Genomic DNA, 27424 nt, shown 5'->3' with positions numbered 1-27424 from the left:
AAAAGGTTCCTTGAATTTAGGATATATTTTCCCTTTAAGTTTGCAGAAAGTTATGATGAGATTACTGCTGTGCAGTCACACTCTCACACACACACACACTTTCTTCTATTTATTTTCTTCTTCATTCTTCAAACGTTTCTTAATTTGGGGGTGGGTATCTGTACTTTACAATTTATATTTGTGACAACTTTTACTTTTACTTCACTACATTCAAAAATAAAATAATGTACTTTTTACTCCATACATTTTCCCTGACACCCAAAAGTACTCATTACATTTAGAATGCTCAGGCATGACAACAATATGGTCCAATCCACACACCTATCAATATAATGCGTTGTCATTCCTACTGCCTCTGATCTGGCGGACTCACTAAACACAAATACTGCATTTGTAAATTATGTCTCAGTGTTGAAAACTGAGAAAACTCTGCTGTCTGGTCTGGTTTGCTTCATATAAGGAATTTGATGTATAGCATTTACTTTTACTTTTTCTCAAGTATTACAATTAAGTACTTTTTCCACTTTTAGACTTTTATTCAAGTACTAATTTACTGAGTGGCATTCGTGTTTGTTTGGACATCATTTTCTATTAAGGTATCTTTACTTTTACTCAAGTATGACAATTGAGTACTTTTTCCACCACTGCACACACACACAGTGGGCAAAGGTTCCTAATGAAATTAAAACAGGTTTCTGGATTTCTGAAATGGGACAAAAACAACACTTTGGTCCTGTGCTGTGAGGAAATGTGTGCAGTGCATGGAAGTATGTGTATATAGTACAGTACATTAATAATGTTGTGTTTGTATTACTTTGGGGACCCTGTCAGCAGGTTGAATATGGACCAGTCTAGTTAAGGTAACACTTACCACACAATCCACAAAAAACCTTGCTCAAAAGGTCAATCCAGCTGACTTGGATACTGAGATGAAAAAGAGACAAATTGAAGACATTATTAAGACGCTTAAAGCGTTTAAATTAAATCACATTGTCTAACATTTTGGTGAAGCAGCAACCAAACTGGGGAGTAAAAATACAAATATTTATAACCTCAAAGTACAACTATGCATTAATATTCTTTCAGCTATTGAGTATGACTTCACCAACAATGACATGCTTAAGTTGCAATTAGAAGCCATCTTTTCTGAGAGCACCAATAAACAACCGGCACACAGTACCTGCACATCTGAACACTACTATAAATACAGGTACAACATGTATCCCCTTCAGAGGGCACAGCTCACTGTTGTTGCTGCTGTTATGTCAATCTCTGATTCACAACTATGTACATGTGCAGTGATCTGTTACTATAGATGTGCTGTTCTTACTTGTTATGACAATGGCAACAAGCGCTACAATGATAACGACAACACCAACAACAATCCCACCACCACCGACTTCAGAAGGCTCTGAAATGAAAACGCATTCTGTATTGATATGTTGAAAGAAATGGATCATGAATTCAACATAGCGCAGCATTAAAAATGTCCTACAACACTAGCAGTGTTACTAACATACCAATACATAAGACTGTAACACACTTATGAGTGTCCACTCACCTGAACCAAACACCTCTCCAACTGGCTCACTGACTTCCTCTTCTCCAGTAGAGTTCTTCATCTTGCAGATGTACTTGTAACTGTTGGTTGATTGGCCCTTGTCGCTCTTAGAGACAATCAGCCATTTTCCTACGACCTCTCACGCCCCCTCTCTCCCCGTTTCCAGCTGTAGGTGACTCGTTCAGCATCAGTGGTGTTGCTCTCACAGGTCAGAGTGCAGGAGATTTTGTTGGAGTAACAGAAAGAAGTGATTGTGGGTTTGGGGACTGCCTCTGTAAATAGAGGAAAGTGCTTGTAAGGCATTGCAAAGCCTGCTGTTTTGTGCCCGCCACACACACACGCATGTACCCACACACACACACAGGCACACACACACACAGGCACACTTACTGATAACAGATAGTGTTTATGTCTTTTCAAGCAGTTTACTGTTAAACTCCACAGAATCAACTCCAGTGTCTGTTTTCATCAATCCACTGATTCTCAGCTCTCCAGAAGTATTGCCCAGGGTTGCACGGTTTAGGAATGGAGCATAAATATCCAGACAACCAAAACCTTGTCCCAATCTGCCACCTTGTTCTTCCCATGCTTCCATGTGATGCTTGTGATGGGGTCACTCACTGTGGACTCTGGTTTCAACACGAGCTCACCTCCCACTTTACAATTATGCTGATCGTAAAAATGTATCAGGGTATCAATGTATCCAGGGAAACACGTTATGGTTAGGGTAAAAATATGTAACCTGTTAAAGTGAAATATAAACCTTCACCTTTTATGCCAACAATTCGAAAAGTATTCAGACCCCTTCCCATTTCCTCAAATTTTCTTTACAGCCAGCCTTATTCGAAAATTGCAGAAATACTTTTTTCTTCTCATTAATCTACACACAATATCCAATATTGACAAAGTGAAAACAGGTTTTTAGAAGTACGAATAAGAATGGTGCGGTCCTTATTTCTCAACGAAAACCACATAGACGTTGTTTAAAATCATTCTGATTTTCCATGTTGAAAATCAATAGGAAGAGCGTGTTAAAGCTATTGTCCATCCCTCCATAATGTTGTTTATGATTTCAGATTGCCATGCGTTTTTCTTTTATATGAATCCCACTTGGCGGCTGCGCTTCTAACTTGAAGTTGCAGTGCACATAGCGTTCATATATGGTACATTATCTTACACACACACACACACACACACACACACACACACACACACACACACACACACACACACACACACACACACACACACACACACACACACACACACACACACACACACACACACATAGAGTTGAAGTCTGAAGTTTATATACACTTAGATTGGAGCCATTAAAACTCATTTTTCAACCACTCCACAAATTTCTTGTTAACAAACTATAATTTTGGGAAGTCGGTTAGGACATCTACTTCCTGCATGACACAAGTAATTTTTCCAACAATTGTTTACAGACAGATTATTTCACTTATACTTCACTGTATCACAATTCCGTGGGTCAAAGGTTTACATACACTAAGTTGACTGTGCCTTTAAACAGCTTGGAAAATTACAGAAAATTATGTCATGGCTTTAGAAGCTTCTGATAGGCTAATTGACATAATTTGAGTCAACTGGAGGTGTACTTGTGGATGTATTTCAAGGCCTACCTTCAAACTCAGTGCCTCTTTGTATGACATCATGGGAAAATGAAAAGAAATCAGCCAAGACCTCAGAAAAGAATTGTAGACCTCCACAAGTCTGGTTCATCCTTGGGAGGAATTTCCAAACACCTGAAGGTACGACGTTCATCAGTACAAACAATAGTACGCAAGTATAAACAAAATGGGAACACGCAGCCGTCATACCGCTCAAGAAGGTGACACTTCTGTCTCCTAGAAATTAACGTACTTTGGTATGTGCAAATCAATCCCAGAACAACAGTAAAGTACCTTGTGAAGATGCTGGAAGAAACAGGTACAAAAGTATCTATATCCACAGTAAAACAAGTGTTATATCAACATAACCTGAAAGGCCGCTCAGCAAGGAAGAAGCCACTGCTCCAAAACCGCCATAAAAAAGCCAGACTATACGGTTTGCAACTGCACATGGGGACAAAGATCGTCCTTTTTGGAGAAATGTCCTCTGGTCTGATGAAACAAAAATAGAACTGTTTGGCCATAATGACCATCGTTATGTTTGGAGGGAAAAGGAGGAGACTTGCAAGCTGAAGAACACCATCCCAACCGTGAAGCACGGGGGCGGCAGCATCATGTTGTGGAGGGGATTTTCTGCAGGAGGGACTGGTGCACTTCACAAAATAGATGGCATCATGAGGAGGAAAATTATGTGGATAAATTGAAGCAACATCTCAAGACATCAGTCAGGAAGTTAAAGCTTGGTCACAAATGGGTCTTCCAAATGGAGAATGACTCCAAGCATACTTCCAAAGTTGTGTCAAAATGGCTTAAGGACAACAAAATCAAGGTATTGGAGTGGCCATCACAAAGCCCTGACCTCAATCTTATAGAAAATGTGTGGGCAGAACTGAAAAAGCGTGTGCGAGCAAGGAAGCCTTCAAACATGACTCAGTTACACCAGCTCTCTGTCAGGAGTAATGTGCCAAAATTCACCCAACTTGTGGTGGAAAGCTACCCAAAACTTTTGACCCAAGTTAAACAATTTAAAGGTAATGCTACCAAATATGAATTGTGTATATGTAAACTTTTGACGCACTGGGAATGTGATGAAAGTAACAAAAGCTGAAATAAATAATTCTCTCTACTATTATTCTGACATTTCACATTCTTAAAATAAAGTGGTGATTTTAACTGACCCAGTATATTTTTATTAGGATTAAATGTCAGGAATTGTGAAACTGAGTTTAAATGTATTTGGCCTACGGTGTATGTAAACTTCCGACTTCAACTGTATAATATATATATATATATATATATATATATATTCAGGCAAAAGAATAACTGAATTTGATAAACTAAACAAAAAAGACCACAGATGACAACTGGTTTGATGCAGATTGTAAAATTATAAGGAAAAAAACTTAGAACACTATCCAACCAAAAGCACAGAGACCCAAATAATGGTGAATTACGCCTTCATTACTGTGAGACTTTAAAACTCTATAAACATACACTCAGAACCAAAAGAGCACAGTACAACAGCAAGCAGCTGACACTAATTAAGGAGTCCATAAACACAAACAACTTCTGGCAAAATTGGAAAAAATACAAAATAAATAAAAACCTGAAGAATTAGCGAAACAGAATGGTGACATATGGACAACCCATTTTAAAACAAACACTCTACAACACCGTTCAAATTGACAGAAACGCGGAACAATGCCAAATTCATGAGAAGTTATAAAGGACAATCAAAATCCATTGGACTCCCCAATTACTGACCAGGAGCTCTAAAAGAAACTTCAGGCCCTCAAATTTAAAAAAGCATGCGGACCTGATGGCACCCTAAATGAGATGCTCAAACTCACTAGTGCAACATTTCAATTGGCTATATTAAAACTGTTTAATTTGATCCTGAGTGTAGGTTATTTCCCTGACATCTGGAATCAAGGACTCATAACTCCAATCTATAATAACGGAGACAAATTTGAGCCTAACAATTAGAGGCATTTGTGTGAACAGTATATATGCCATTTAGCTGACGCTTTTATCCAAAGCGACTTACAGTCATGTGTGCATACATTCTACGTATGGGTGGTCCCGGGAATCGAACCCACTACCCTGGCGTTACAAGCGCCATGCTCTACCAACTGAGCCACAGAAGGACCACTACACCACCAGTAACCTGGGGAAGGTTTTCTGTATTATTATAAATGCAAGAGTTCTAAACTTCCTTATTAAGCACAATGTCTTGAGTAAAAGCCAAATTGGAATTGTACAAAAACATTGCACGACTGATCATATTTACACCCTGATAGATAAACATGTCCACCAAAATATATGCTTGCTTTATCGACTTCCAAAAACCATTTGATTCTATTTGGCATACAGGACTGTTCTACGAAGTTATTGAAAGTGGTGTAGGGGGTAAAACATATTACATAATTGAGAGAGAGATCCAGGTGGGACTGAATATGTCTTTGGTATGGTAGAGTAGCCAGACGGAAGCCACTCCTAAGTAAAATGCACATGACAGCCTGCTTTGAGTTTGCCAAAAGGCACCTAAAGGACTCTCAGGCCATGAGAAACAAGATTCTCTGGTCTGATGAAACCAAGATTGAACTCTTTGGTCTGACTGTCAAGTGTCACGTCTGGAGGAAAGCTGCCATCATCCGTACGGTAAATAATGGTGGTGGCAGCATCATGTAGTGGGGATGTTTTTCCAGCGGCAGGGACTGGGAGACTTCTCAGGATCGAGGGAAAGATAAACAAAGCAAAGTACAGAGAGATCCTTGATGAAAACCTGCTCCAGAGCACTCAGGACCTGACTTGAGCACACAGCCAAGAATCAAATCAAATCAAATTTATTTATATAGCCCTTCGTACATCAGCTGATATCTCAAAGTGCTGTACAGAAACCCAGCCTAAAACCCCAAACAGCAAGCAATGCAGGTGTACTAGCCCGGTGGCTAGCAAAACCTCCCTAGAAAGGCCAAAACCTAGGAAGAAACCTAGAGAGGAACCAGGCTATGTGGGGTGGCCAGTCCTCTTCTGGCTGTGCCGGGTGGAGATTATAACAGAACATGGCCAAGACAATGCATGAGTGGCTTCAGGACAAGTCTCTAAATGTCCTTGAGTGGCCCAGACTTGAACCCGATCAAACATCTCTGGAGAGACCTGAAAATAGCTGTGCAGCGACGCTCCCCATCCAACCTGACAGAGCTTGGCAGGATCTGCAGAGAAGAATGGTAGAAACTCCCCAAAAACAGGTGTTCCAAGCTTGTAGTGTCATACCCAAGAAGACTGAAGGCTGTAATCGCTGCCAAAGGTGCTTCAACAAAGTTCTGAGTCAAGCGTCTGAATACTTATGTAAATGTGGTATTTCAGTTTTTCACCTCCTTTGCTTTGTCATTGTGGGGTTTTGTGTGTAGATTGATGAGGGGGGGGGGGGCGACGATTTAAATACATTTTAGAATAAGGGTGTAAGTAACAAAATGTGGAAAGATTTAGTGGTCTGAATACTTTCCGAATCCACTGTACAGCTTATTTAATGGTAGTTAATGGTAGGCCTATACATATGAACAATGTAGTCTATTGGTTTTGCTCTGAGGTGAGCCCTGACGCCATTTCAATATCCTTTATTCGCGCTGACTGCCGATACTTCCCATGCTCCTGACTGTGTTGTTCTCAGAATGCGCTTTTATTCTTACTGCCACATCAGCTATGAATAGAGAATATATGCTTAGTTGGATGTAGTTTGCTTTTCTGAAACTCCCACATGAAATATTACGCACCCGGAGAAGTTGCCATTTGGCTTAGGTTATTTATTCAGTGCAGTATCACAAATTCGACAAAATTGTAGCCTACCAATAGTTGTATTTTCTTCTATAGCCATCCTGTAAGAATCAATGCTAGCCTAGTTCATCCCATCCCGTCAAATTGTTATTCATAGGCATGGGTTTTTACCTGTTCCGGAGAACACAGTGCGCGCCAGACACAGATATAAGCATGTACTGATGAGCGTCAGCCTAGACATATTGTTATTGTTGATAGTTTGTAAAGATACTTTAATTCATTAGGTTAAAATGAGCCATGCTAGCTAACAGGTATGTGGCTAGTTCATACCGCTGTGAAGCCACTATGGAGAACTGGATACTGCGTCCAAGAAGTCCCGCACGTTATTTTTCAAAGGTATCTACCACAGCCACAAAAATAACCATTTCTATATTGTAATAATTAATGAAAACAAAAATGTTTTTTTTTTCATTTAAGTTTAGGGATATGGTTAACGGTGTGGTTAGATTTATAATGTTCTAAATTCGCCAAAATACGAAGTATAATTCAGTGGAGGGGTCTTTGGAAGATGGCGGCGAGTGGCGGCGAGTGCAGATGAGATTTTAGCTTGCTCCGAGTAACCTTAACTTTTATCCCTCTCAAACTTACATAAATGTAACAGAACTTGGCTTATAGTAAACACAATAGAGAACAACGCTTACTTGACCGCTAATTTGATCTGAAACTTGGAAAAATGGAAGAAAATAATGTGCTAAAGATCAAAGGGAGGAGAAGGCAATTGCTAGCTGAGCACTCATATATCGGAGAAAAACCGCCACCTGAAATGGAGGACTCTGGACACTTGGTTAATTCTGAAAATCCAGTCAATAGTCCCGCACCCAAGTCACAGAAAGAATTGTCTTTGCGGGAACTCCAGGTCAACATAATCGATGCTGTCTCTGCAAAGATAAACAAAAGAGCCGATGGTCTGGAGAAAATGACACGCAAAAACACATAAAAAATCATTGACCTCGAGACCTCTGAATCATGCATACAATAGTATCGAAGAGCTTAAACTTGCAAACACTGCTACTTCTGAGAAATGCACTGCACAGGAGAAGATCATTGCAGACATGCAAGTGCGCTTATCGGAAGCAGAGCGATACCGGAGAAGGTGGGGGCTACAGCTTTATGGTGTCCCGGAGGACCAGGGTGAGAATGTGAAGCGCATATGTAACTGATGTGAAATGGATAGCTAGTTAGCGGGGTGCACGCTAATAGCATTTCAATCGGTGACGTTACCTGCTCTGAGACCTTGAAGTAGTTGTTCCACTTCTTCTGCAAGGTCCGTGGCTTTTGTGGAGCGATGGGTAACAACGCTTTGTGGGTGTCAGTTGTTGATGTGTGCAAAGGGTCCCTGGTTCGAGCCCAGGTAGGGGCATGGAGAGGGGCGGAAGCTATACTGTTAAATTGGTGCCGTGACCCGGATCACTGGTTGCTGCGGAAAAGGAGGAGGTCAAAAGGGGGGGTTGAGTATAACCGATGTGAAATGGATAGCTAGTTAGCAGGGTGCGCGCTAATACCTTTTCAATTGGTGACGTCACTCACTCTGAGATCTTGAAGTAGTTGTTCCACTTGTTCTGCAAGGGCCATGGCTTTTGTGGAGTGATGGGTAACAATGCTTCGTGGGTGTCAGTTGTTAATGTGTGCAGAGGGTCCCTGGTTCGAGCCCAGATAGTGGTGAGAAGAGGGACGGAAGCAAAACTGTTAAACACAGTAAGAGATATCTGTAACCGTGTGGCACCGGACTTCCACGATGGATATCAAATCAAATTTTATTTGTCACATACACATGGTTAACAGATGTTAATGCGAGTGTAGCGAAATTCTTGTGCTTCTTGTTCCGACAATGCAGTAATATCCAACGAGTAATCTAACCTAACAATTTCACAACAATTACCTTACACACACAAATGTAAAGGAATTAATAAAATTATGTACATAAAAAAATATATGAACGAGTGAGGGTATAGAACAGCATAGGCAAGATGCAGTGGATGGTATAGAGTAGAGTATATACATACAGTGGGGAGAACAAGTATTTGAAACACTGCCGATTTTGCAGGTTTTCCTATTTACAAAGCATGTAGAGGTCTGTAATTTTTTATCATAGGTACACTTCAACTGTGAGAGACGGAATCTAAATCAAAAATCCAGAAAATCACATTGTATGATTTTTAAGTAATTCATTTGCATTTTTATTGCATGACATAAGTATTTGATCACCTCCCAACCAGCAAGAATTCCAGCTCTCACAGACCTGTTAGTTTTTCTTTAAGAATCCCTCCTATTCACCACTCATTACCTGTATTAACTGCACCTGTTTGAACTCGTTACCTGGATAAAAGACACCTGTCCAGACACTCAATCAAACAGATTCCAACCTCTCCACAATGGCCAAGACCGGAGGGCTGTGTAAGGACATCAGGGATAAAATTGTAGACCTGCACATGGCTGGGATGGGCTACAGGACAATAGGCAAGCAGCTTAGTGAGAAGGCAACAACTGTTGGCGTAATTATTAGAAAATGGAAGAAGTTCAAGATGACGGTCAATCACCCTCGGTCTGTGGCTCCATGCAAGATCTCACCTCGTGGGGCATCAATGATCATGAGGAAGGTGAGGGATCAGCCCAGAACTACACAGTAGGACCTGGTCAATGGCCTGAAGAGAGCTGGGACCACAGTCTCAAAGAAAACCAATTGGTAACACACTGTAGCGCCCGCAAGGTGCCACTGCTCAAGCCAGCGCATGTCCAGGCCCGTCTGAAGTTTGCCAATGACCATCTGGATGATCCAGAGGAGGAATGGGAAAAGGTCATGTGGTCTGATGAGAGAAAAATAGAGCTTTTTGGTCAAACTCCACTCACCGTGTTTGGAGGAAGAAGAAGGATGAGTACAACCCCAAGAACACCATCCCAACCGTGAAGCATGGAGATGCAAACATCATTCTTTGGGGATGCTTTTCTGCAAAGGGAACAGGAGGATTGCAACGTATTGAGGGGAGGATGGATGGTGCCATGTATCGCGAGATCTTGGCCAACAACCTCCTTCCCTCAGTAAGAGCATTGAAGATGGGTCGTGGCTGGGTCTTCCAGCATGACAACGACTCAAAACACACAGCCAGGGCAACTACGGAGTGGCTCCGTAAGAAGCATCTCACGGTCCTGGAGTGGCGTAGCCAGTCTCCAGACCTGAACCCAATAGAAAATCTTTGGAGGGAGCTGAAAGTCCGTATTGCCCAGCGACAGCCCCAAAACCTGAAGGATCTGGAGAAGGTCTGTATGGAGGAGTGGGCCAAAATCCCTGCTGCAGTGTGTGCAAACCTGGTCAAGAATACAGGAAGTGTATGATCTCTCTAATTGCAAACAAAGGTTTCTGTACCAAATATTAAGTTCTGCTTTTCTGATGTATCAAATACTTATGTCATGCAAATTAATTATTTAAAAACCATACAATGTTTTCTTTTAGATTCCGTCTCTCACAGTTAGTGTCCCTATGATAAAAATTACAGACCTCTACATGCTTTGTAAGTAGGAAAACCTGCAAAATCGGCAGTGTATCAAATACTTGTTCTCCCCACTGTATGAGATGAGTAATGTTGGATATGTAAACATATAAAAGTGGCATTGTTTAAAGTGGCTAGTGATACATTACATCAAGATAGCAAGATGCAGTAGATGGTATAGAGTACAGTATATACATATGAGATGAGTAATGTAGGCTATGTAAACATTATATGAAGTGGCATTGTTTAAAGTGGCTAGTGATACATTTATTACATCAATTTTTCCATTATTAAAATGTCTGGAGTTGAGTCAGTATGTTGGCAGCAGCCACTCAATGTTAGTGATGGCTGTTTAACAGTCTGATGGCCTTGAGATAGAAGCTGTTTTTCAGTCTCTTGGTCCAAGCTTTGATGCACCTGTTCTGACCTCGCCTTCTGGATGATAGCGGGGTGAACAGGCAGTGGCTCGGGTGGTTGCTGTCCTTGATGATCTTTATGGCCTTCCTGTGACATCGGGTGGTGTAGGTGTCCTGGAGGGAAGGTAGGTTGCCCCCGGTGATGCGTTGTGCAGACCTCACTACCCTCTGGAGAGCCTTACGGTTGTGGGCGGAGCAGTTGCCAGGCAGTGATACAGCCCGACAGGATGCTCTTGATTGTGCATCTGTAAAAGTTTGTGAGTGTTTTTGGTGACAAGGCGAATTTCTTCAGCCTCCTGAGAGGCGCTGCTATGCCTTCTTCACCACGCTGTCTGTGTGGTTGAACCATTTCAGTTTGTCCGTGATGTGTACGCCGAGGAACTTAAAACTTTCTACCCTCTCCACTACTGTCTCGTCGATGTGGATAGGGGGGTGCTCCAAGTCCATGATCATCTCCTTTGTTTTATTGACGTTGAGTGTGAGGTTATTTTCCTGACACCACACTCCGAGGGCCCTCACCTCCTCCCTGTAGGCTGTCTCGTCGTTGTTGGTAATCAAGCCTACCACTGTAGTGTGGTAGGCTTGATTAAACTTGATGATTGAGTTGGAGGTGTGCATGGCCACATAGTCCTGGGTGAACAGGGAGTACAGGAGAGGGCTGAGAACGCACCCTTGTGGGGCCCGTGTTGAGGATCAGCCGGGTGGAGATGTTGTTACCTACCCTCACCACCTGGGGGCGCCCATCAGGAAGTCCAGGACGTAGTTGCACAGAGCTTGATGACGAGTTTGGAGGGTACTATGGTTAAATGCTGTGCTGTAGTCGATGAACAGCATTCTCACATAGGTATTCCTTTTGTCCAGATGGGTTAGGGCAGTGTGATTGCGATTGCATCGTCTGTGGACCTATTGGGGCAGTAAGCAAATTGGAGTGGGTCTAGGGTGTCAGGTAGGGTGGAGGTGATATGGTCCTTGACTTGTCTCTCAAAGCACTTTATGATGACGGAAGTGAGTGCTACGCGGTGGTAGTCATTTAGCTCAGTTCCCTTAGCTTTCTTGGGAACAGGAACAATGCTGGCCCTCTTGAAGCATGTGGGGACAGCAGACTGGGATAAGGATTGATTAAATATGTCCGTAAACACACCAGCCAGCTGGTCTGGACATTCTCTGAGGACGCGACTAGGGATGCCATCTTGGCCTGCAGCCTTGCGAGGGTTAACACGTTTAAATGTCTTGCTCACGTCGGCTGCGGATATGGCTGTGGATGTCGCTCATCGTATTGGGAAGAAGCAAGATGCCAACATCAGCTGCTCGATCATCATCCAGTTTGCTTTTCGCACAGCGAGAGATACTCTTTGGAAGAAATCAAACGAAAGCGCATTTCTGATAGATAACATTTAGATTCGGTTAGGACCTGACTGCAGCAGACAAGGCAGCAAAGGCAAAATTGTGGCCTTGTACAACAGGTCCGAAATCAAGGAAAGGGTGGATACTACAGGGGAATCCGAGCCTTTTTCACGAAGGAAAAGAAATACGACCGGGGTGATTTGTTCTGTCAGTAGGTTTACAAGGTAGCTCCTCCCCCACTGCAAAATGAGCGTTCTAGTTTTGAATTGTGGTGTTATTGTTTAAGTTAAGTTAAGATTTCTGTTAATACATACACAAAGCAACTTTTTACAGAGAGGGTAGAGTTGAGATTGCATCTGATTTTTCTTTCTATTCTTTATATATGGACTTGAAGTTTATGTCAATCAATGCCACGGGGATACGAAACCTGTTGAAGAGAAAAGCTTTTTTTATGTTTTGTAAGGACTGCAACGCAGGTGTTGATTTTCATTCAAGAAACACATTAATGCAAAGAGGACTATAATTATTGGGAAAATCAGTGCCATTTTTTTGGCCCACAGGACTAATCATTCAGCTGGGGTTGCAATTTTATCACACAATTTCAAAGGGACATTTTTGTTCACTCAAATGGACTCCAATGGACATTGGGCTAGTAGCGGTCATCAACCACATGGACAGATTATTTGTGTTGTGTAATGTATATGGATACTGTTCTCGTCCTCCAAATAATGTACTTCTAGAGGAAGTCCATCCATTCAGATTATAATTGGTGGAGATTTGAATATGGTTTATTCTAATGAGACTGAAAGATTGCCCCATAGGCCTAACATTTTTGTGAACAAGTTGGTGAAGTTCTGCCAAAGCCTGGACTTAATTGACATATGGAGAGTTAAAAACCCTGGAGAGAAACAATACACATGGAGTAATAGAGATCGTTCTCTACAATCAAGAATTGACTTGTGGGCGATAACCTCTAGTCTTGAGCCCAACACTGTAGAGGTAAAAATACTTCCTGCAGTCCTGACGGATCATAAAGTCATATGGTTGACTGTAAGAATGTGCAGTAATGATGATAAGAAATACTCTGGTGGTTATTGGAAATTAAATAACTCATTGTTATTGCATGATGAAAAATGTGAATAAGAATCTAATTTCTGTTTACTGGATTTTACCTACATCTAATGCAGAATTTGGGAAATATTGGGAACTGCTGAAATGTAAAATCTGCTCAGCCTGTATTACTTATGGAAAACGGCTTTCTTTAAGAAGGAGATGTGAGGTAGCTGAACTCTAAGACAACTGCTGATATCACAGAGATTGAGCATCTTGATCTTAATGAGAAAGCTAAATTGAATGATTTACAGAATCCAGAAAACAAACATCCAGAAAACAATGGCTTGAAAAAGGCAAAAAGAACAGTAGATACTTTTTTAATTTGGAAAAGAGTAGAGGGGAACTCAACACACTTCAGAAATGTAAGATTAATGGGGTTACCACTGAGGATAGAGAGTTGTTATCAGACTTTACCACTAAGTTTTATGAGAATTTTTGCTCCTTAGATAACAATTTGAGTGACTCTAAGGATCTCCTTGATTCTGTAGAGAATGTTAATTTGGTTAGAGAACAATTTAAAATCGGTTTTGTTGTCAAGATTTATCCATTACGGACATCCAGTATGGGGTTGCTCAGATAAAAAAGAACAAATCTCCAGGTAGATTAACCTCTGAATTTTACAAAACCTTCTCTGAAGAAATAGCACCATTTTTACTTGAAACCTTTAATGAGACTATAAAGAAGGGAGAACTACCTGCCTCTCTGAAGCAAGGGGTTATTACTCTTATATCTAAACCACACAAGGATCTCTTAAATATTGATAATTGGCGTCCAATCACACTCCTAAATAACGACTACAACATTATAGCCTTAATCTTTGCAAAAAGGTTAAAGCCTTGCTTGAATGATCTGATTGATGAATGTCAATCAGGGTTCATGAAAGGGCGCTGTATATCTAATAATCTGAAGCTGGTGTTATACTGTAACCCACCAAAAATCTTAAGGCTGTGAATGATCTTAATTTGAACCCTGTAACTGAATCTGTCAAAAAAAAGAATTATCCTCATGGTTAGGGAGGGATTTAAGTCTTCAAGGAATGGGGCTTTTATCCAAAGCTGAGGGGCTATCTTTTTTCATCTATTGACATTCCCAAATCCACTTGCTGTATCTTAGATAGGCTATTGTACAACTTCATATGGAAAAACAAGCCACATAAGATAAAAAGAGATGTTATCACCAACAGGGTTTGTAATGGCGGTCTAAATGTCTTAGACTTCACTCTCTTCAATCAGATATCAAAGGTCAACTGGGTTAAAAGGTACATAAAACATCCTCATAGTTTCTGGAATATTATACATCATTTTGTTTTTCAGAAGTTCGGAGGGCTTAATTTTTTACTACAACGCCCATATATTTTGGGTAAACATCCTGTGAAATTGGCGACTTTTCACAAGCAGGCTTTAATGTGCTGGGCTTTGCTGTATAAACACAACTTTTCACCTCATAAATGTTTTATATGGAACAATGGGTTGATATTACATAGAAAAAACATGTTATTTTACCGTAACTGGTTCTCGAAAAACATTGTCCTTGTCAGCCAATTAGTTAATATTAGTGGGAATCTATTTACGCGGAGAGAATCTATGGAAAGATACAACTTTGAGGTTTCAAGCAAGGAATATGACACTGTTATTAAAGTTATACCTAGTGGGATAAAAACTTTACTTCAGAATAAAGCATATTTTGGAATATCTACGATGATAAGCGATATCCAGGTGAATGGCATAGGTCTACTAGATACGAAATTCAACAATCGTTTATTAAGGGATATTTTCTACAGGAAGTGTATTCCCTCTGCAATATTTTGTTGGGCTTCATCGTTTGATGTAAACTGGCACCATGCTTGGCTCACTCCACGCACATTTATGGTGACCAATAAAGTAAAGGAGATTTAAGATTATCCATAGATTCTCTGTGTAATAGCTTGATTTCTAAATATATACCTGATGTTACCAATGAATACAGTTCTTGTGAACTAGAAACTGAGTCTATTGAACACTTATTCTGTCATTGTTTATATAGTGAAGTGTTCTGGCCTGATGCATGCATTTTGAGGCCAAGATATAGTTTTACAACTATTGAAATTTCCAAGTTTGACATATCATTTTACTACACTGATTCCACAATTGAACATGAGTATGTCATAAATCTCTATTTTATTAGGAAAATGTATCATATTCAAATCGAAATTTATGAAGAAAAAGCCCCTTTTCTTAATGTTATTTGGAAAACTATTTAGTCATTAAAACGTATACAAAACAAAATGTAAAAAATGTATTCGCTACATGTCTATTTGAATTGAGTTTTTATTTTATTTTTTCTCTCTCATTTCTTTGTGGAATCCCTCTGGCTATTATGTTCATGATTTGCATTTTACTGTTTAATAATAAAAATGTTTAAATACATGCAGTGGACATTATTTCCGTGCCTTTAGTGTCCATAATGCAATTGTTCAGAAATGGGCGTGGCTTCATAACTTTTCAGATGTTGGCTGACAATTTGTTAGCTACCCGGTGTTGCCAACTTAGCGACTATGTCGCTATATTTAGCGAGTATTCAGACCCCTCTAGCGACACATTTGCCCCAAAAAATGACTAGCGACTTTTTCCGTTGTTATTGGAGACTTTTGGAGACTCTGACATGAATGCACGTATCGTTCTTCCTCTCAATGAGCAGCGGGTGCTGCCGTGGGCCCCAACCCCGTCCCCCGAAGCACTCACAGGCGGCCCAGTCCTGGCGCAGCAGTCCCTCCCAGCTGTAGTCAGAGCAGGAGATGTTCACCCCTCTGCGTCCAGACTGCAAATGGATCGCGCATGCGGGAAGCCGCCGCTGACTGATCCCGCCTTTACATTCTGGTTGGGATATATTATGTAAATGTGAAATGTTATTTGTCTAAAATAAATCACTGCATTTGACACACACAGCCTCAGTCACTTACTCACCTTGTCCACTGTGTGTGTGCCTCTCTGTGACATAAGCTAAACATCTAGCTGGCCTGCTCATCATGTCTCAGTCTAAACTGTACACTCAAAAATACAGAAAGGAGTGTGAATCAAACCCTGAATTCAAAGGCTGGTTGAAGCCGTTTATTGGAGATGATACACGGGCATACTGCCTGTATTGTAAGGCTGATTTCTACGCTATCACGGTCGTTATGGAGGAGACCAAGGCGCAGCGTGGTAAGCCTAGAAACTTACAGTGGGGAGAACAAGTATTTGATACACTGCCGATTTTGCAGGTTTTCCTTCTTACAAAGCATGTAGAGGTCTGTAATTTTTATCATAGGCACACTTCAACTGTGAGAGACAAAAATCCAGAAAATCACATTGTATGATTTTTAAGTAATTCATTTGCATTTTACCATAGACATACAAAACCCCCTAGACAATACAAAAACTAAACAAACCACAGTTGTCACATCCTGACCTAAACAAAATAATAAAGAAAACAAAGATAACTAAGGTCAGGGCGTGACCGCAAACCTAAACCTATATGGGAGGGTCTGGGTGGGCATCTAACCTCAGTGGCGGCTCTGGTTCTGGACGCCGCCTCCCTTCATTACACTGATCCCTCCGCTCTTGTAGCACTGACCCGTGGATCATCGCCGGAGGCTCTGGACTGCGGATCCTCGCCGTAGGCCCCGGGCTGGGGACACTCGCTGCGTGGATCATCGCCGGAGGTTCTGGACTGGGGACCGTCACTGGAGACCCCGGGCTGGAGATCGTTGCTGGAAGCTCCGGACTGTGGCCTGACGTTGGAGGTTCCGGACTGTGGCCCGTCGTTGGAGGTTCCGGTCTGTGAACTGTCGGCGGACGCTCTGGACTGGGTACTGTCGCCGGACGCTCTGGACTGGGTACTGTCGCCGGACGCTCTGGACTTGATACTGTCGCCGGATGCTCTGGACTGAATACTACCGCCGGCCGGACGCTCTGGACTGCCGAGGCGCACTGTAGGCCTGGTGCCGGCACTGGTGATACCGGGCTGGGGACACGCACCTCAGGGCGAGTGCGAGGAGCAGGAACAGGGCGTACTGGACCCTGGAGGCTCACTGGTGGACTGATGCATGGTGTCGGCACTGGTGGTACTGGGCTGGTGACACACACCTCATGGCGAGTGCGGGGAGCAGGCTCAGGACGTACTGGACAGTGTAGGCGCACTGGAGATCTGGAGTGTAGAGCTGACACAACCTGGTCCTGGCTGGATGTTAGTATGTAGTATATACTCATTAATTATGTAGTATACAGTATATTAGTATGGGTATATTCGAACACAGCTTTTATTTATATATACAGTATCATTCAAAAGTTTGGACACACCTACTCATTCAAGGGTTTTTCTTAATTTTTTACTATTTTCTACATTGTAGAATAATAAGAAATCAAAACTATAAAATAACACACCGAGTCATGTAGTAACCAAAAAAGTGTTAAATCAAAATATATTTTATTTTTTAGATTCTTCAAAGCACTCACCCTTTCCCTTGTTGACAGCTATTTACACTCTTGGCATTTCCTCAACCAACTTCATGAGGTAGTCAGGTGTGCCTTGTTAAAAGTTTGAGCCAATCAGTTGTGTTGTGTTGTGACCAGGTATGGGTGGTATACAGAACATAGCCCTATTTGGTAAAAGACCAAGTCCATATTATGGCAAGAACAGCTCAAATAAGCAAAGAGAAATGACAGTTCATCATAACTTAGGACATGAAGGTCAGTCAATCCAGAAAATGTCAAGAACTTTGAATGTTTATTCAAGTGCAGTCGCAAAAAGCATTAAACTCTTATGAGGACCGCCACAGGAATCGAAGACCCAGAGTTACCTCTGCTGTAGAGGATAAGCTCATTAGAGTTACCAGAAATCACAAGTGCAATATAGCAAAACACAGTTTAGTTTGTTGTTAATCCACCTGGCGTCTCAGATTTCAAAAAAGCTTTTCGGCAAAAGCTATCCAGGCGTTTATGTAAGGACATCTCTCTCAGCTGACAAAACATGACAAACAGCTAGCAGCAAAGTAGATTGGTCACGAAAGTCAGAAAAGCAATAAAATGAATCGCTTACCTTTGATGATCTTCGGATGTTTGCACTCACGAGACTCACAGTTACAAAAAAAATGTTCCTTTTGTTCCATAAAGATTATTTTTATATCCAAAATACCTCCATTTGGTTGGCGCGTTTTATTCAGTAATTAAATGGCTCGAGCAGCCATGACGGGACAGACGAAAATTCCAAATAGTATCGGTAATTTAAAAAAAAATCAATCCTCAGGTTGATTTTACAATAAATAATCAATAATATTTCAACTGGACCGTAGCTTTTTCAGTAGGAGAGGGAAATAAAATGTCTGCTCCAAGCTGTTGTGCATGCAAAACTCTGCTGGCACCCAGCCATCCACTGACACGATGTGATTGTTCTCGCTCATTTTTCAGAATAAAAGGCTGAAACTATGTCTAAAGACTGTTCACACCATGTGGAAGCCATAGGGAAAGGAATCTGGTTGATATCCCTTTAAATGGAGGGAAGGCATGCAATGGAACAGGGTGCTTTCAAAATAGAAGCCACTTCCTCTTTGGATTTTCCTCAGGTTTTCATCTGCAATATCAGTTCTGTTATACTCACAGACAATATTTTGACAGTTTTGGAAACTTTAGTGTTTTCTATATCTAATTATATGCATATTCTAGTTTCTGGGCCTGAGAAATAGGTAGTTTCATTTGGGTACATTTTTCATCCAAACATCAAAATACTGCCCCCTACACTCAACAGGTTAACACTTTTTTGGTTACTACATGATTCCATGTGTTATTTCATAGTTTTGATGTCTTCACTATTATTTTACAATGTAGAAAATAGTCAAAATAAAGAAACCCTGGAATGAGTAGATGTGTCCAAACTTTTGACTGATACTGTACATTTTTGCCCTCTTGTTGTATGGTTCAACATTTTATTATAATTCACATTATTCAAAGCAAAAAAAAGATAGTTGCAGAGCCTAAACATGACAGCACATTACATACATGATAACAATATGATACAGAATGACCCAAGAGAGAGAAAAAGACGAGTTTACAGAAGAGAAAAAAACCTTCCCTGTACAGAATCTAAATATTTGTCCAACAAACGAATTTCAACAAGTGCTTTTCAACTGGTTTCTTCTGGTACAGAGACTGTAGCTGTACTGGTCTTTGTTGGTACAGAGGATGTACCTATAGTTCTCTAGGAAGTAGACAAATCAGTTTAACATTTCTCACATATTTTCAAATCCAAGATGGAATCCCAGATTCTGTAACAAAAAGTATTAAAGATGTGGGCGTTAACAAGCAAGAAGATGGAAAGATAATGGTGGAGAAACGTCAAGAGGAGTTAATTTCATATAGAGGGAGGGGATTCTATATGAGAACTATAAGGCCAAAAGGAGTTGTTCATGTACATACAAGGTGGTGCTATGTAAAGACGGGAAAGTCTTTAAAGTCAGAACTCTGTGATTAGAGAATTTAGTCTTTCCATAGAAGGGCTCAGCTTTAATACAATGTAGCAAAGTATATTTTGAATTCACAAGTTCCTGTAAGAGTGTTATATTTCTGAGTCAATATTCCACCACATTCTGCACCTGAACAAGGCCCACTGTTCCCCGGTAGGCCGTCATTGTAAATAAATTTGTTCTTAATTGACTTGCATTGTTATAAAAAGGTTACATAAAAACAGTACAATACTGTTCACTTATTCAACCTTTTGATGTCCAAGTGTCTCTCCGTGTTAAAATGATTCTCAACTTTTCGGTATTTACGACCATCATAAACCCCTGTCTGTGTGAGAGACCTACCCACCCCCAGGGCAGTGATGACAAAATGTACTGTCCTTACTGATTAAATGTCTATGAACGCCAATACAAGTGGTCAAACTAAATAGGGTAGGGTCACCAGCTGCAATTAAAATGGCAGTACCAGCTCTGACATGAAGACTGATTTTTGAAAATGTTTGTATTTTTTTATTTTCATTTTATAAATGTCATCTGTATTAACATAATCAGTATTGATGATCAGGCCCATTTACATTTGAGTCCTTTAGCAGACACTCCTATCCAGAGAAATGAGGGTTAAGTGCCTAGCTCTAGGGCACAGAGATGATTTTTTTTACCTAGTTGGCTCAGGGATTCGAACAAACGACCTCTCGGATACTGGCCCAGTGCTCTTAACAGCTAGGATACCTACCACCCTGGCCTATCATTACCACTCACCTGAGCCAAACACCTGTCTAACTGGCTCACTGACTTCCCCACTAACAACTATCAGCTTGCAGGTGAACTTGTAACTGCTGGTTGACTTGCCAGTGTCACTCTTAAGAGACAATCAGCTGTTTGTCAAAGTCCTCCCACGCCCCCTCTCCCACTTTCAAGCTGTGACGGGTTCAGCATCAGTGGTGTCGCCTTCACAGGTCAGAGTGCAGGAGGTGTTGTTGGAGTTACAGGAAGTGATTGTGGGTTTAAGGACTGCCTCTGTAAATCCAGGAGAGAAAGACAGAGACAAAGCAGGAAAAATGCTTGTGAGGGACTGCATAATGTGCTATTTAATATAGGGGCACAGACTTGACAACACTGCAAGAACTGGAACAAACATGTGAGCACATACACATCATGTATACACTATATTGCTTTCACCAATCAGGTTTGAATATTGTTTTAATCACTGTCAGAGGTCATTACAATAAAATCCCATATAGAACCCAACTCCTTTCATTGAAAAAATATAAATATCACAATTCAAAGTATTGGCAGTACATGCAGGCTAGAATTCAATTGTTGCAGATAAAATATATTTCAACACACTGCACTTTCAAGTGCATTTGTTTTTCACAGCAGCATGTCTCAGGAGTTGACACTTGATTTAGGAATCGTCAGTCCTGTGGTGTGATCCGTTTGGCAAGAAGTACTTCCAGTACATGCAACGAGACTGATCGAAGTCTAGTTTTAACTAGTCCCTTTCCCTAACTCAGTATTCGCAGATCTTCAGGTTTCAGATAGGGATATGCATGTTGATGGCTCAAGCCCAGCCCTATACAGACCTTCCTCACCAATCAAGTTTGTAAAAAAATACATTCTTAAGACAAAAGTGCTGAAACAGAATTGGTGTTCAGATGCATTCAGTTAACACATCACTACAGCGTGAAACCTGGAGTTTAAACAGAGATATATATACAATGATTGTACAGGTAGATGTTTTTGCATGTGCCAGGACTCCATTATAGAACAGTCCAGTCCTAAAATAAAGCAATGTGGCTGGTCTGAATTCATAATTTCTTCTGTGACATAATTACCTGAGACATACCAGTAACAAAACTAAAACCTAGGATATACCAGGTTAGTGGTCTTGCCAAACAAATGTTCTTACCTATCTGGTGGCAACTAGTGTACACTGCCGTTTCCCCTTACTTCGGTCCGTCACAGATTGATGTAATTTGACATCTTAGTAATACAATATCTCAGTACTGCAGAGCTCTCTCCCTCTTTACAAGGCAGATGAGGACGAGCTCTACCTCTCAGGCCTGGTTCCTCTCAACCAACACTATAATTTTCCTAGTTCGGGGGTTGGCATAAACTACTCTGAGAAAGAAAACAACCTGTACAAATTCCTTGACATAAATCAAGTGACGGCTTTAAGAATTATGAAATTATTTAAGACATTTAAAAAAAGGTATCATACAATAAAGTGATAGATACTATGGCTTCAAACAACCTGTACATTATTGATGCCGATTTGTAAAGACGAGGCAATAACAGTGAGAAAGGGTAAGCATCCAAAAAGTTATTTACCTCAAAGTATAAGAAACTCGTTTTTGTCCATCATCAAAATGTTCTGAGATACAGTACTTCAGAAACATGAGGGCAATATTTGTAAGTTCATAAAGCACACTGTTCATCACATTATACAGTGAGCTCCAAAAGTGTTGGAAGAGTGACACTTTTTTGGTTGTTTTGGCTCTGTACTCCAGCACTTTGGATTTGAAATGATACAATGACTGAGGTTATATGCAACAGTGGGACGCTAGCGTCCCATCTCGACAACTTCCGGTGAAATTGCAGAGCACCAAATTCGAATTACTATAAATATTTAACTTTCATGAAATCACAAGTGCAATACATCAAAATAAAGCTCAACTTGTTAATCCAGCCATCGTGTCAGATTTCAAAAATACTTTACCGCAAAAGCAAACCATGCAATTATCTGAGGACAGCTCTCAGCACACAAAACATTACAAACAGTTAGCAGCCAAGTAGATTAGTCAGGAAAGTCAGAAATAGCACTTACCTTTGTTTATCTTCATATGGTTGCACTCAGAAGACTCCCAGTTACACAAATGTTTGTTTTGTTCGATGAAGTCCCTCTTTATATCCAAAAACCTCCATCTTGTTGGCGCGTTTTGTTCAGTAATCCAATAGCTCAAATGCGGTCACAACGGGCAGACGAAAATTCCAAATAGTATCCGTAAAGTTCTTAGAAACATGTCAAACGATGTTTATAATCAATCCTCAGGTTGTTTTTAGCCTAAATCGATAATATTTTAACCCGGACAATAGCGTCGTCAATATAAATTAAAAACAAGGCGCACTCTCGGTCGTGCGCAGTAACCAGCTCTGGAGACATCTCACTATCCACTGACACAGTGGTCATTCTCCCTAAGTTTTCATAATAAAAGCCTGAAACAATGTCTAAAGCCTGTTCACAACTAGTGGAAGCCATAGGGACCGGAATCTGAGTCCTATCCCTTTAAATGGTGGATAGGCTTTCAATGGAAAAAGAACCATTTCAAAATAATGGATTTTCCTCAGGTTTTCACCTGCCATATCAGTTCTGTTATACTCAGACATTATTTTAACAGTTTTGAGTGTTTTCTATCCAAATCTACCAATTATATGCATATCCTAGCTTCTGGGCCTGCGTAGCAGGTAGTTTACTTTGGGCACACTTTTCATCCAAAATTCCAAATGCTGCCCCCTACCCTAAAAAAGTTAGTGCAGACTGTCAGCTTTAATTTGAGGGTATCCTCATCCATATTGGGTTAAAGCTGACAGTCTGCACTATAACATTTATAGCCATCATTTCAAATCCAAAAGGGAAAGGGGGATAGCTAGTCACTGAATGCCTTCAACTGAAATTAGTCTTCCGCATTTAACCCAACCCCTCTGAATCAGAGGTGCGGGGGCTGCCTTAATCGACATCCAAGTCTGTGGCGCCCGGGGAACAGTGCTGGAGTACAGAGCCAAAACATCAAGATGTCATTGTGCCAATACGTTGTAGCTCACTATAGTTCATCTGACTGCATGGAAGTTCCTATGTGCAATATTTGCTTGTTTTCCTTCATTTAAAATTTCTCCAACAGTTCAAACATGTTTCTCTCTTCTTGGTCGTTTGTCTCAATTTAACAGATATGGAGTCATGTACTGAGAGCCTTCAAACCCCATGTTTCTGCTCCTCAGTTACCCCACCAGGAAGACCACCAGCTGGAAGGAAGCAACAGAGGAAAGAGCTCATGAGACAAAACATTACTAATGACTAAGCCCAGGAGTTTTTCCTGGTCAGGTCACATGGTCTGGAAAAACTATTGTTCTTATGTTATAAATGCAACAACAGGTGTTCTTCCTTTCCTTTAAGAATACCAGCACCAATCAGACTTGTTCTTTGTTTTGTTCGTTGGATCCAAATTAAAATACCACATGTTGATAATCTATAACTTAACAACAATGTGAACACTGCCTAATGATTTCTTAATAAATGTTGTGGTTGGTGTCTTTCTCAGACTCTTACTTACCATGCAAAAACACTGGATTCTTTACTGGTGGTCTTTCGACTCCATCATCAGGTTGGCTTCTGGCAAGAAAACACACAAACAGAAGAGTTGGACTTAATCATACACACACACAAGCGCACACATACAGCTAAGCACGCAAATGCATACACACACATCCCTGCTCTCCCTTCACACCCTCATACCCTACAACAATCAAACAGTACAGGGATTTCCTAGTTGGTCTTTTCTGGACCACAAACTTGCTCTGACAATCCTCAAGGTAAACAACATAGTAGATGTCTTACCTCATGTTGTGATTCATGTAATTTTGCCATAAGATGTTGTAGAGAAGCCACATGATGACTGGTAGCCCAAGAGGCGCTCATTAAAACAGTACAAAAAACGATCTAGTCAGGAGCATGGGAAGTATCGGCACTCAGCGCGAATAAAGGATATCGAAATGGCGTCAGGGCTCACCTCAGAGCAAAACCAATAGGCTACATTGTTCATATGTATAGGCCTACCATTAAATAACGCAAAGCTGTACAGTGTATTCGGAAAGAATTCAGACCACTGGATTTTTCCACAGTTTGCTACTTACATCCTTATTCTAAAATATATTTACATAGTTTCCCCCCCCTTCATCAATCTACACACAACTCCTCAATGACAATGCAAAAAAAGTTGAAAAACTGAAAAAAACAAATCACATTTGTATAAGTATTCAGACCCTTGACTCAGTACTTTGTTGAAGTACCTTTGGCAGCGATTACAGCCTCCAGTCTTCTTGGGTATGACACTACAAGCTTGGCACACCTGTATTTGGAGAGTTTCTCCCATTCTTCTCTGCAGATCATGTCAAGCTCCATCAGGTTGGATGGGGAGCGTCGCTGCACAGCTATTTTCAGGTCTCTCCAGAGATGTTTGATCGGGTTCAAGCACAGGCCACTCAAGGACATTCAGAGACTTGTCCTGAAGCCACTCATGCATTGTCTTGGCTGTGTGCTCAAGTCAGGTCCTGAGTGCTCTGGAGCAGGTTTTCATCAAGGATCCCTCTGTACTTTGCTCCGTTCTTTCCCTTGATCCTGAGAAGTATCCCAGCTGCCACCACCATTCTTTACCGTACGGATGATGGCAGCTTTCCTCCAGACGTGACACTTGGCAGTCAGACCAAAGAGTTCAATCTTGGTTTCATCAGACCAGAGAATCTTGTTTCTCATGGCCTGAGAGTCCTTTAGGTGCCTTTTGGCAAACTCCAAGCAGGCTGTCATGTGCCTTTTACTTAGGAGTGGCTTCCGTCTGGCTACTCTACCATACTTATTGGATAGTATGGTATTCCGTCGCTCCTGGAGCTCTCTCTCAATTATGTAATATGTTTTACCCCCTACACCACTTTCAATAACTTCGTAGAACAGTCCTGTATGCCAAATAGAATCAAATGGTTTTTGGAAGTGGATAAAGCAAGCATATATTTTGGTGGACATATTTATCTATCAGGGTGTAAATATGATCAGTCGTGCAATGTTTTTGTATAAATCCAATTAGGCTTTTACTCAAGACATTGTGCTTATTAAGGAAGTTTGGAACTCTTGCATTTATAATAATACAGAAAACCTTCCCCAGGTTACTGTTCACACAAATGCCTCTAATTGTTAGGCTCAAATTTGTCTCCGTTATTATAGATTGGAGTTATGAGTCCTTGATTCCAGATGTCAGGGAAATAACCTACACTCAGGATCAAATTAAACAGTTTTAATATAGCCAATTGAAATGTCACACTAGTGAGTTTGAGCATCTCATTTAGGGTGCCATCAGGTCCGCATGCTTTTTTAAATTTAAGGGCCTGAAGTTTCTTTTAGAGCTCCTGGTCAGTAATTGGGGAGTCCAATGGATTTTGATTGTCCTTTATAGCTTTTTCTAAGCCATTCAACTTCTCATGAATTTGGCATTGTTCTGCACTTGTGTCAATTTCAACGGTGTTGTAGAGTGTTTGTTTTAAAATGGGTTGTCCATATGTCACCATTCTGTTTCGCTAATTCTTCAGGTTTTTATTTATTTTGTATTTTTTCCAATTTTGCCAGAAGTTGTTTGTGTTTATGGACTCCTCAATTAGTGTCAGCTGCTTGCTGTTGTACTGTGCTCTTTTGGTTCTGAGTGTATGTTTATAGAGTTTTAAAGTCTCACAGTAATGAAGGCGTAATTCACCATTATTTGAGTCTGTGCTTTTGGTTGGATTGTGTTCTAAGTTTCAGTTCTTCTTTTGCCTGAATATATACAGATGAAGTTGGAAGTTTACATACACCTTAGCCAAACTCAATTTCACAATTCCTGACATTTGAATCCTAGTAAAAATTCCCTGTTTTATGTCAGTTAGGATCACCACTTTATTTTAAGAATATGAAATGTCAGAATATTAGTAGAGAATGATTTCAGCTTTGATTTCTTTCATCACATTCCCAGTGGGTCAGAAGTTTACATATACTCAATTCATATTTGGTAGCATTGCCTTTAAATTGTTTAACTTGGGTCAAGCGTTTCAGGTAGCCTTCCACAAGCTTCCCACAATAAGTTGGGTGAATTTGGGCCCATTCCTCCTGACAGTGCTGGTGTAACAGAGTCAGGTTTGTAGGCCTCCTTGCTCGCACACGCCTTTTCAGTTCTGCCCACAAATGTTCTATAGGATTGAGGTCAGAGTTTGTGATGGCCACTCCAATGCCTTGACTTTGTTGTCCTTAAGCCATTTTCCACAGCTTTGGAAGTATGCTTGGAGTCATTGTCCATTTGGAAGACCCATTTGCGACCAAGCTTTAACTTCCTGACGGATGTCTTGAGATGTTGCTTTATTGTTCTCCTCATGATGCCATCTATTTTGTAAAATGCACCAGTCCCTCCTGCAGCAAAGCACCCCCATGACATGATGCTGCCACAGCCTGTGCTTCACGGTTGGGAAGGTGTTCTTCGGCTTGCAAGCCCCCCCCCCTTTTCCCTCCAAACATAACGATGGTCATTATGGCCAAACAGTTCCATTTTTGTTTGATCAAACCAGAGGGCATTTCTCCAAAAAAGTACGATCTTTGTCCCCATGTGCAGTTGAAAACCGTAGTCTGGCTTTTTTATGGCGGTTTCAGAGCAGTGGCTTCTTCCTTGCTGAGCGGCCTTTCAGGTCATATCGATATAGGAGACAGAACACGTCTCCTTCCTGAGCGGTATGACTGCTGCGTGGTCCCATGGTGTTTAGAACTGCGTACTATTGTG

At 40.9% G+C, this 27424-nt stretch overlaps 1 protein-coding gene and 1 pseudogene across 7 annotated transcripts in view; both read right to left on the bottom strand.

Annotated features, from left to right (window-relative positions):
* Positions 1-895: 895 nt before the first annotated feature.
* Positions 896-16365, bottom strand: LOC118372377 (uncharacterized; annotated as a pseudogene).
* Positions 16366-16449: 84 nt separating this feature from the next.
* Positions 16450-27424, bottom strand: part of LOC118372392 (uncharacterized) — a 76765-nt gene continuing 65790 nt past the window's right edge. For 5 of the 7 annotated variants that reach the window (XM_052517683.1, XM_052517684.1, XM_035758256.2 and 2 more), the window contains 2 exons: positions 24191-24249; positions 22560-23882 (listed from right to left, as the gene is read on the bottom strand). In XM_052517683.1, coding sequence (XP_052373643.1) covers positions 24212-24249 — 38 coding nt within the window. In that variant the 3' untranslated portion in view covers positions 22560-23882; positions 24191-24211. Of the gene's footprint in view, positions 20880-21044; positions 23883-24190; positions 24250-27424 lie in introns of those variants that run through there. The other 2 variants (XR_008135711.1, XM_035758254.2) reach the window with 2 other exon arrangements.

This window comes from Oncorhynchus keta, unplaced genomic scaffold, assembly GCF_023373465.1.
Source record: "Oncorhynchus keta strain PuntledgeMale-10-30-2019 unplaced genomic scaffold, Oket_V2 Un_scaffold_938_pilon_pilon, whole genome shotgun sequence".
Classification (NCBI taxonomy): domain Eukaryota; kingdom Metazoa; phylum Chordata; class Actinopteri; order Salmoniformes; family Salmonidae; genus Oncorhynchus; species Oncorhynchus keta.
The sequence above is the reverse complement of the archived record's forward strand: the minus strand, read 5'-3'. Positions and strand labels throughout refer to the sequence as shown.